Source organism: Corythoichthys intestinalis, chromosome 7 (assembly GCF_030265065.1).
Source record: "Corythoichthys intestinalis isolate RoL2023-P3 chromosome 7, ASM3026506v1, whole genome shotgun sequence".
NCBI classification, from domain to species: domain Eukaryota; kingdom Metazoa; phylum Chordata; class Actinopteri; order Syngnathiformes; family Syngnathidae; genus Corythoichthys; species Corythoichthys intestinalis.
In genome coordinates this window covers 12700415-12712596 of record NC_080401.1, presented here as the reverse complement: position 1 = coordinate 12712596, position 12182 = coordinate 12700415, and the positions used below count along the sequence as shown (strand labels likewise).

The window sequence follows — 12182 nt, the reverse complement described above, 5'->3', positions numbered from 1 at the left end:
CCATGACGATTTCTCCTCCATGCTTCACAGTTGGTATGAGGTTCTTTTCCTGGAATGCTGTATTGGATTTACATCAAACATGTCTTCTGTTGTGGTGTTTTTGGAGACTTCTTTTAGCATCTTGCGGTCTGCTATCAGGGTGAACCTGCTTGGACGGCCAGACCTGGGCATGTTGGCAGTTGTTTTAAATGTCTTCCACTTGTAGACTATTTTCCAGACAGTGGAATGGCTGATTTTTATATTCTTTTGAGATCTTTTGAAATCCCTTACCAGACTTAGTGTCCACAATCTTCTTTCTGAAGGCTTCAGACAGCTCCTTTGATTTTGTTAGGGCCTCTGCACCACCTTCCTGAGTGTTCAATAAACTTGGCAACTCCCCACACACGCTGCCTGTTGTCTGCGTTGGGATTCCCCCACCACTTCCACGATCCTTAACAGATCTCACCATGGTGTTTTCTCTCACTTCAAAAGTCAGGGGCAAACCAAATTAAATGTGAGGTTTAAATAAAGCAAGCCTCCTTCCAAACACTGGGTAATGATGTTCTAATCATGTGCACCTGATGTGGTACACATGTGAGTGATTTTAGACATTTTAAGTGGGATTGAATGTGGGGGTATCCCAATTCAATTTAAAATGACATTTTACAGAAAGTTATAAAAAAATCTTTTTATCCCCCCAGTTTTAATTGTTTAGTTCTATTACATGAATCTCTCAATTTTTAAAATTGACGTTAAATATCCACATGACCAAATATTGTAGAAAACACACAAGCTTAGATATGGTGTCCTAATTTTTTCACGTATATATATATATATATATATATATATATATATATATATATATATATATATGTATACCGTATATGTATGTATATTTAAATATATGCAGGGGTGAAAGTGGGCCAAAACTGTCAGGAACGCAGTTCCCGTATGAGATTCAGGGCCAGAACGCAGTTCCGGTATAAAATTCAGGGCCGGAATTTTGTTCCAGTATAAGATTCAGGGCCAAAATGCTGTTCTGGTACACAGTGTTTTGATTCCGAAAATATGACAGCAACTGTCAAAACGCTATGTAAAAAAAAAAAAAAATGCTAAGCAGCCACACATGCATTTTAGCCCCAAGAAGAAAACAATCTACCAACATCTGATGTACATACACAAGTGTTAAAAACAAGCATAATAAAGTGCTTGTGTCGTGTAATCGTTTCCACCAATATTTATCATTGATTTTATTCCACAGACTGCATGGAGGTTTCCCCAGCTTCTGCAGTTATCTGAGTCTGACGATGATGAGTCACGCCAATGTGCGAATGCATGCAGCAAAGCAAAATGCCTGGACTCAATCATCCGTTTTCTGGAACAGCAAAAAAAAAAAAAAAAAAAAAAAAAAAGCTTGTTATAATGAATGAATGAATGAATTGATGCGACAAAAAAAAAAGGGCAATGCAACATAAAATGGATCAAATCTTTAAGAGCAACGAAAGAGTTGAGGAGGTTTCTTTTCTTTATCATATTTACTTTTATTTGCTCTGATGGGGAGGTTGAGAACATCTTAGCTGTCAATGTGCACTTGGGGCTTATATTTGTTCATTTATGTTAGGCTACTTATTTATTTCCTTATGATTTAAAAAAGTCAACGTTCGCGCGATCTTCAAAATATATTCCATTTCACTCTGCATAATATAAGTCTTTTGTACTTATTTTTCTGAATGTATGTTACTTATATCTTTATCATTGAACAAAAGTAAATGTTTACATTAACTTCAATTTTAATATATATCCTATGTTCTTAAGTGTTAAAATTGAGATTTGGCATTTAGTATGTGAAGAAATGAGGGAAAATAAAAAATTACGAGAAGGAATTTGGGGTTATTGCTGTTTTTGTTAAGTTTTATTTTGCAAATTATTGAAAAAATACAATTTTGAATGAAAATCAGTTTTTGTATGTGTTATAGAAATAACTGTGCTAAAACAGTTTTTTTTGCATTTCAGTAGTTTAAGAGGTATGACCCCCCCCCCCCCCCCCGCCCCCCTCAAAAAATGAAATAAATAAATACAATTTCTGGCTCCGTGGCGACCTTCACGTCGGGGAGTTCCGGCCGGCAAGAAATTCTAGCCACTTTCACCCCTGCATATATGTGTGTGTGTATATAGTCTTTCTACCTTCCATTTCTGTGCATCATGAAGACATTAAAACGATGAAAATGAATAAATAAACAAAAAAAAAAAAAAGATAAAATATGACTAACAACTTTACCCCATGTTAATAAAAATATTTGAGGATAGATTGGGTGTGGATGCAAAGCCTATCCTTTTCTACTGTCAAGTGTCAATCTACTTTCAAGTGCCACCAAAAAGAGGTGTCATAGTTTTTGGAGCTGAGAGATAATTAGAAGTGCCGAGAGGCGTGTCTGTGTCCGTGTGTGAGCGAGCTAGAAAGAGTGAACTGTGTCCCTCTGCACCACCTTGAAACCGGTCTGACAGAGTTTCAAGTCACCTGAGAGAAGCGAAAGAGAAGCTGAACTTAGAACAGATGCGGACCATTAGTAAAACAAGTTGAATGCTCGAGCTCAAAGTCCGCCTACTCGTCGTCTGAACACTTCGCTTCGAGCTCGTTTGTGTTTCTTCTTTTCCACTTAGTCTTTTATGAAGTTTTGACTAATTTGGGCGTTGCTGAAAAGCCCGGCTACCAAGACTATACCGTGTGTCCTTGTGGTGTCCCATTTTTGGAGCGAGGCGGCAGGCAGTCCTGACTGGGACGTAAAGTGACTTTTGGAATCACACAGACAGTCATCGAGTGAACCCAGCGTCCTCGGGGACAGTCACCATGCCCGTGCGACAAAAAGGTATTTCCCCCCCTTCATTTTACTAGTTGGTACGCTGACTCGCAGAGTTGTATCGGATGCATTTGAAACCAAGTTTGTTTACCTCAAAAACTCTATGAATGTGTTAGCTGATTATGTGAAGTTCCGTTTAGTTCCGCCAGCGAAACGCTGGTCGCCAACCTTACCAAGATTTACTGCCACGCAAATTACTATGTTGATTTTTTTTCTCAATACATTTATTTATTTTGGTCACGTACACGATTTAGCTGCATAGACGGAACTGTACACGCAAAAGGAGTTTTTTTTTTTTTTTTTGTAGCGGCACCAATGACGTTTAACAGGCTTCAGACGCAGCATTTGTTGCACCTGCCTGCATGTTTTGCTTTCTGACATGTTGAAGTGCAATCCACAACTTAACGAGCACGGTTTTAGTGCTTCACCCCGGCAGCTGAGATAGATTCCAGCTCACCTGAGACTGAGACCCTCGTGAGGACATGCGGTTTCGAAAAAATGACGAACAGATAGTTGAATTATATGTATTGTTGTGTGCAGTTTGTATGGATGTATGAAGAATAAGCAACTGTTCTGATGCTTCATAGGCCACTGTGCTAGATTTGGAGAACTTAATATGCATTTTCGTTTAACAGTGGTGCCAAACTCATTTTAGTGAATGTCACTGGGGCTTGACCAGGATATGTTTGCCTTATGAGGTTACCTGTAACAAACAAAACAAAAAATAAACAAAACAAACAAACAAAGTGGCAATTCCATCGTTTTCATTTTTTGGGTTGATTGTTTTTTTATTTTATTTCAATATTTAGTGTATGTATGTATGTATGTATGTATGTATGTATGTATGTATGTATGTAATATACTGTATATATGGCGGAAAACACAGACAAGGCTGAAAAAGCAGTTTCTGCTCTTGCACCCCTCTTTCAAATAAACTGCTGTATTTTAGGCAAAAATAACTGTTGTGTTTGATAGAACAATATGTGTATATGCTGCCATAACAGATTCATGGCACAATAAGCCCCAAACTATTTTTAATTTGTCCGTTTTACCCTGGAAACCCCCGTTTACAGACGTCGCGGAACCGCTTTTGTTTCAACCTAGCCATAAAAAGAAGGTAAGTAATCATATTCATTATTCGAAATGTCTGTCATTTTAATCTTAGAATCATTAATTGATGCCCAATATTTAGTTAAAAAACAAAAAACCCCAAAACAAAACAAAAAAAAAAACCTTAAAAAAATTATTCCCTCGGACTTTAGATTTTTAATCAAATTACCTCACAATGAAAAAATTGGCATCTGTTAAAAAGTCACGGATATCTACCTCACAGCTATTGCTTAATTGTATATTTTTCGTTCCTGTCGCATTTCCCCCAATATTTTAGGTGATAAATAATCAATCAAAACAAAGAAATATTAGAAAAAACGTTTAAAAGGGTAAATATATGAAAAAGAACATCTCGACCACTCCTTGATGTCTGTGATTTCTGCATCGCGACCCATGTTATTATTATATTACCACGTTTCACCCATAAAATCCCCTAAAAATCCGGCTGTGGCCATTCACATCTGTGTCATGACGCTCGATGACACATATATATGGCGGAAAACACTCGGGTGACTTGAAGTTCCGCTCTGAGACCCCCAATTTGCAAAATTTCAAAATTGTCCTTCATGCATGTGTGATACATCATTGGAAAACTTAAAACCTCAATTTTCTGGGAGAGAAAATTTTTGAACAGGAGGGCATTTAAAAAAAAAAAAAAAAATTAAACAGCAAAACCCTATCTTGAAGTGAGAGCACGCGAGAGCAGAATTACAGACGCCATGACTTTAACGAGATTTTATCGCGTACTTACCTTGTTTCGAACCAAAAACACCATGTATCACTGAGGGTCAAGACACAGCTGTGGATGGCCACAGCTGGATTTTTTGGGGATTTTATGGGTAATATGACAAGGGTCGTGATGCAGAAATCGCAGACATCAAAGAGCGGTTGAGATGTTCTTTTTCATATATTTACCCTTTCAAACGTTTTTTTTTCTTTGTTTGGATCGAATTTTTATCATCTAATATGTTAGGGAAAATGCGACAGTAACAAAATAAAGTTAAGCCATAGTTATGAGATATCCGTGACTTTTTTTCCAGACGCCAGTTTTTTCATTGTCACATAATTTGTTTAAAAGTTTAAAATATGCGAGTGAATAATATTTGTTAAAGTCATTTTTCTAACCTAAATATTAGATGGCGATTAATGATTCTAAGCTAAAAATGATAGACATTTCGAATAATAAATACGATTACTTACCTTCTTTTTACGGCTGGGTTGAAACAAAAACGGTTGTGCGACGTCTGTAAACGGGGTTTTCCAAGGTAAAAGGAACAAATTAAAAATAGTTCGGGGGCTTCATGCGACATGAATCTGCTATGGCAGCATATAGATATAAAATACAGCAGTTTATTTTATAGAAGGCTGCAAGAGCAGAAACTGCTTTTTCAGTCTTGTCTGTGTTTTCTGCCATATATGTATATATATATATGTATATATATATATATATATATATATATATCAATTTATTGATGCCTATTTAAAACCATATTCATGAGGAATCTGACATTTTCTTAGAGTGGCACAAAAATGTAATATATATATATATATATATATATATATGTATATATATATTTACTGTACTTTTTTGTTTTTTTATACTGTAAAATCACTGTTGCCATTTTACCAGGTTTGTCAAGTTTATAGAATGTCACTTTTCAGGCCATTTTTAGCTGTTCCTTCTCTCCGCCTATCTGCAACATCCCAACTCTCAGCTGACTAGATGCAATTTGAATATAGCAGACAGACGTTGAAATAATATTGAATCAACATTCCTCTGTCAATCGTATATCGTTGAATCAATGTCGACACCCGACGTTGATTTGTCATCACTTTTGCTTTTGCACCCTCGATTAATGTTGTTCCAACTTTGAAATCCTTACAAAACCTAAACATTATTTTGATTATTAATAATATTAGAACAATGCGGAATCAATGTTATGTTTTCCTTCATTTTCAACCATGACCATATTATTGCTTTCAAATATGCCTTTATTTAGAGGTCCTGCTTTATTTACAGACAGAAGAAACCGCTAGGCTGGCAAATACGATGGAAAAATGACCTCACTGTCTTTGTGTTCAATAAATTAATTTAGACAAGGCTCGATTGTGTCATATCTAGGGATTTTAGCGCTTTAATTGGAAAAATACTTACGTTTGCCTGAACTACGTTCTAGTTATCTTACATCAAGGCTAAGTAGGTCTTCGCTTATATGCCAATCACAGAAAATGCACCGTTTCTTACAATTTTGTCACGTTGTGTCAGGCAAACCGTTTTATGTACTAGCACAACTTAGATGACAAACGCGGTTGATTCTACCGAAAGACATCATTACTGATAAAGGCTCTGAAGAAAAGCAACAGGCTTACCTTTAAATATGGCTATCCTTAAATGAGGCATTTCCAGTGGAGTTCGTTTGAGGTGATACGCTCTTCTGGCTCAACCACGAACACAACTATTTTTTGACCATAACTCCCGCTCATCCATAATTCGATGACTTTTCAATCATATTTCCTGGTCAGAGGCGTTTCCAGTGGAGTTCGTTTGAGGTGATACGCTCTTCTGGCTCAACCACGAACACAACTATTTTTTGACCATAACTCCCGCTCATCCATAATTCGATGACTTTTCAATCATATTTCCTGGTCAATCAAAAATTAGATATTTGTCAACATTATTTCATCAACTATAAAACAATGTTAAACCAACCATCGTCTGACTTATTATAGAACAATGTTGTTTCAACGTCACTGTCAAGTGTCATCGGTATTTGCAATGTTGATTCAACATTGTTTATTGCTAAAAATTTCAATGTCAACCATACTGATGATTTTGTTGGAAAATCAACGTTTATTCAACGGTGGTCTGCTATCTGGGTCATTATTTAAAGCTCAACTCTTGCTCTGATTGGCCGTCGTTGGAGTGGTTGTGTTGGGGGGGCACATTGCACTTTGGCAATGCATGTGGTGATTTTGACAAGTACTACTTCAGTGAGGAAAAAAGTGACAAAGACAGAAACTGGTCATGTGACAAAAGTATTGAACTAAACCACAGCATATGTAAATGTATAGATTTAAATACAACATTATTTATAAACTATATCAGTGGTGTCAAACCAATTCCAAAAAGGGCCAAGAGGGTCCTGGATTTCATTTCAACCAAGATTGCGCAAACAGATTAACCAATTAATTTTCTGCTGAAACAAGCAGCCCTCGACTGCAATCAACTGATTACACTTGTAGGAGATCGGATTGGTGAAAAGATCACCTATTCATTTGTTGGAGCGAAATCCAGGACCCTCTTGGCCCTTTGTGGAATTGGTTTGACACCCCTCGACTATACTAGTATGCTTGGTGTGGGCCAATTAAGAACAAGGAAGTGGCAACTTCCAGACAGCTTTTCTCAATGCTCAGCGTTCCCGATATTAGTGGGCATTAGTGTTGAGTCGGTCCCGAACGATTCGTTCTTTTTGAAGGAATTGTTTGGAGGAACGAGACAGAACTAATCACCTACTGCACAAATTTGTTCTTAAGGAAGTTGGGACTTGTGTGGGAGAGCGTTGAGTAAGCTGCAGCGTCTGACATTGCGCACGACCAATAAAACGCCAGCCTCATCACAGGCAGGGGAGGGAGCAGAAACAGGATCAGAGCGTCTGTCACTCACTTTTATGTGTGGGCAATAAGCAGGGGGCAAGACTGAGTAATGTCACTTCCTGTTCACTTACTCATTCCTGACCGAGATTGCTAAGATGATTACTTCTGCAACGTAACTTGACTTCCCAGTCACGCAGTGAATGAGTCAAGAACTGAAAGGAAAGGGCTTTGTCACATATTCTTTAATGTGGAGTCTATCATATGCTACTCAAACGCACAAAAACACCACGCAAAAATAATGAGCATGGTTTCGTATACTACTTTTCTCAACAGACTGGAGTCTACATATGATGACATACTATCAACTTTACAGTATTTTAAAACTCTTTCGCCAGGAGCTACAATAAGAGAGAGGTCAGAGACTAGCTGGGTGAAGGGGAATTCACAACAGTGAAATGTATCTCATCTGTGTACAGGAAAAATGTATTTAGTAAGATCATCATCATACTGATTTGATGTCAATTTTTTCCGAGTGTCTTATTTATTTTCTAAGTGCCAGAGTATGTCGGGTGTTGATTGGGGCATAAATTTTACAAATTAATGTGGAGTCCAGCCGTCCATCCTGTGCTACTCAAGGTCCCAAAAACTAAACGTGCACAGGCACAAGGGATTCAGCTCTATTTTCTTAAAAGACTAATGAGAGTGGAAATGTATTATTGTAAAGAGCAAATGATTCCTTGTCGTCAGCATTTGGCGATCTGAGATGAGGGGACGACAGCGGGGAGCTGACAGGATTATTTATTAATACCAGTGCAAGAATGGTTTTTCAATACGATCATCCTAATACTGATTTACAATGAAACGGTTTTATATCAAAATTTAGTATTGTTTCATTGTTTTCGTTTCAGAGCAACAAAATTGACAACTAGTTGTATACTGTACACTTTAGTTTTATTAGTTACCAAAAAATAGTGGTGAGCATAAAACAAAAATACAACAGTGCGTGAAAATACAACAGTGCGTGAAGTAATATGAAAATATTTTGAAGGAAATTTGATTTGATGTTTTTTTTAACATATTAGTTCCATTCAAGTTGATGTGGTTTGGAATACATTGTAAAATGAGGAAGCCTTATTTTTCATGCGAGTTGATTTCAATTTACACAAAAAAGTACAGCATAAACCGATGTGATTGTAATAATTGCACAGTAACCGAAATTGAGGTAGATTGAACTAATTGTGATTTTGATTTGTGCTATTATCCTACTACATTTATTTATTTATATTCTAGCAACGCCCCGATCACATATTTTTGCGAGTCCGAGTCACCTGATATTGAGATTCTACCGATACAGGATCGGATACTGAAAAAAGTTTTTCTCATCAAAAAAGTTCCCAACATGTCACAGTACAGTACCACACTTACGTACTTCCTCTTCTGCTTTTTCCAGGAGTGTTGCAGAGTATAACACATATATATTTTTGTATCTTTTGGCAATGCTATTGTATTTCTGGATTATGTTGTTACTTTTTAGCCCTTAAAAAGTAAAAAATAAATAAAATAAAAAAGAAGTATATGGACGGTATATAAATTAGACCTTAACGATATTGGGAAAAAAACTATCATTGCGATTTGTATGTGGGTTTGCAATATATTGAGATATTATATTGAAATATATTGATATTAAAACTAGAAGAATTTTCACCATATAACTTGAATAGCTCTTTTTAGGATAGGTCTGAAGGATATTGGAAAAAAATTAACATTGCGATATATATATTGCCAGGGCTCCACACTTACTTTTTGCATTGGTTGCACTGGTGCGCCTACATTTTTCAAGGTGCACCAGCACAAAATGTAGGCGTGCCCACTTTTTTGATTGCATCACCTTTGACGCCATATTTTTATCCACTCCCCATAACATTCATATAATTCATTAATTCATTCATTCATTCATCTTCTGAACCGCTTATTCTGACGGGGTTGCAGAAGTGCTGGAGTCTATCACCTAGCTAACTCCAGGCAGAAGGCGGGGTACACCCTAAACAGGTTGCTAGCCAGTCACAGGATATACTCATACCTATAGACAATTTAGAGTTTGCAATTAGCATACTATGTATGGGATGTGAATTTTTGGGATGTGGCAGTAGAAAACGCACGCAGGCATGGGTAGAACATGCAAACTCCACACAGGAAGGCAGGAGCCGGGATTGAATCCGCGATTCCATAACTGTGAGGTGAATGTGCTAACACACAATCAGAATGTGAATTATTTTAAACAATAATGATAACAATAACGCGACAGCACACTTACTTGGCTGCAAGTTTAGCATGATTAACACATTTGTGCCTTTAAACATTGAGCTAACAAAACTTTAAGTACCAAACATCAGCTGCACTGGACAGTTTGGTCGCACTGCTTAGCAGGAGGGAGAGTGTGGAGCTGTATGAGTATGACGCAGTAAAACATAAATGTTTTTTTTTTTTAAATTAGAAATTAGATCCTTTTCACCCAATTCCGATCCTCTGAATAATGGCATGATCAGCCCGATTTCCGATCACGTGATCGGATCGGGACATCCCTAATGTATTCACAATTAATTACTGCAGATTGTTTTGTATTGTTTTGTTAGGTGAGTTTACATGTGTGTTTGTTTTTCTTTTTATTCATTTTAAGCATTTTGTATTTCATATGAAAGGTGCTGTACAACAGGCGGGGGCGGAAGTGGCTTGAGCACCTCTCCCTTTACCCGTACATGCCCAAAGCATGACTGTGCTTTTTTTTTTTTTTTTTGTGCGTGTGTGTGTGCTGGCCGACTGCAGGCACGCCACCGCGTACTTTACTTGAACACCGAAAACACCCTAGAAATATTTTTTAAAAAACTGTCTTTGTGCCGCTAAGCCGGCGCATAAGCACCCCCTCCACGCTGTTCTTTTGTGACCTGGGTGTGTAGTGAGGAGTCTGAGGACATCTGGTGGTTGAAAACAAACGTTGTTACCCTATTAAACAGTGTTCGAGCAAATATTGTAGTGAAAATTCTTACACCAGGTTTATTGTGGAGATTTTTTAAAAATAATATGTAATTTTCTCTTATATAGTTTTTTAGTTTAATAATGACTATCCCCCGCCCCAAGGCTATTTCGACCCGTGTGTCTCTACTTTCTATAGGCAACCATACTTGTCCGTTCTCATCACAAAGTTATCTGGAAAGTTACACATCTTTAAGTTCTCCAATAATGAAATAATAATATAATAGTTTAGAAAAAACTGTGCTGATGGTGGCTCAGTGAACACCTATCATGGTTTGTTCTCAAATGAACAACGAGTAAGGAATTTTTGATATAGAGGTTGAAGGAAGAAAAGATGCAAAGACTGACTGAGTCACAGCCAGAAAGTGTTGATGACAGTGTTTATTTCTATTCACTGTTCCCTCCCTTCGAATTAAAGTCTGTCACAGTCACAGCCAATTATACTGTAAAGCTGGTTAAACTGGAAGTTATGTTGTTCTAAGGTGTATTAAATGTATGTTCATGTCACCCTTTTGATCTATGAGCACCTGCCCCTCCATCATTCTCTGCACGGCCCTGCTGTACAAATAAAGTTCGATGTGATTTGATCAAATTAGAAACTTAAATTAAGGCATTTGTTGAGTCACTCAATAATTTTAATAAACTGGTCCTAGGCAACTTTACAATATCGTTTTTAGTCCTATATATATGCATGGAAACACTTGGACTGACTATTCTAGATTACTGGAGCCTTAATAAAATAAATAAATAAATAAATAAAAAGTCCTGAACCTGCAGACTTTTTTTTTTCTCTGAATCATGGAAAGCTGTGTAAGTTGTGAGTATACATTTTGGTATGGAATGTGCTAAGCCATGTATTTTATAAATTAGTAGCAAAACCTCAAAATCGCATCACAAGTGGACCAGGAGCCCTTTCAATCTGGCCAGTATAGGAGTAATATCAAGTCAAACATTCTCATCCTCAGCATAAGACTCGCTGCAGCATTTTGTACTAGTTGCGGGCTTTTAATACTAGATATTGAAAGACTGTCAGGGGGGCGGGGGGGTTGGGAGGGTGGAGGATACTTTTGAATTGGGTAAGTTGAGGTTCTCAGAAAATATCCGCATGTTTAGCTCTGAAGCAATGCTATTCTTTGTTCCTTCAATGAGTATTACCTGGGAAAAATATTCTGTCTGTGTTTTATTCAGATGCTCAACGAGCCCTAGAGCTTCTCCAGCAGTACCGGGCCAAATTGGATCAGAGGCAGCAGAGCCAGATAAAACAGGGTCTTGTGGATGAAGATCACCAACTGCATCAGTCTTTGGACAGAGTCATCAATGTGTTCCAAAGCAAGCTCTTTAGTGCCCTGCTTGGTAAGTTTTTCTTTATCTTAGCAGCTCTGCAGGCCACTACCACCATAGCAGAGTTTATGCAGGTTATTAAATGGCATTAAAAGTCATTAGATTGATTTTGTAAAAATTCAGGCCTTGAAAAGCATTAAACTAAATATTCGAGGCATTAAAAAATAAGTAAACTTGACGTTTAAAGAAACTTTTTTTTTTTTTTTTTAACATTATTTTGGTTGTCCGACAATATCGGCCGATAATATCATTTTAAAATGATATCGCATG

At 37.2% G+C, this 12182-nt stretch overlaps 1 protein-coding gene across 6 annotated transcripts in view; it reads left to right on the top strand.

Moving 5' to 3' along the window:
* Positions 1-2421: 2421 nt before the first annotated feature.
* LOC130919428 (discs large homolog 1-like protein) overlaps positions 2422-12182 on the top strand; it is a 249323-nt gene continuing 239562 nt past the window's right edge. For 2 of the 6 annotated variants that reach the window (XM_057842131.1, XM_057842130.1), the window contains exons 1-2: positions 2422-2846; positions 11760-11924. In XM_057842131.1, coding sequence (XP_057698114.1) covers positions 2828-2846; positions 11760-11924 — 184 coding nt within the window. In that variant the 5' untranslated portion in view covers positions 2422-2827. The remainder of the gene's footprint in view (positions 2847-11759; positions 11925-12182) is intronic. The other 4 variants (XM_057842134.1, XM_057842132.1, XM_057842133.1 and 1 more) reach the window with 3 other exon arrangements.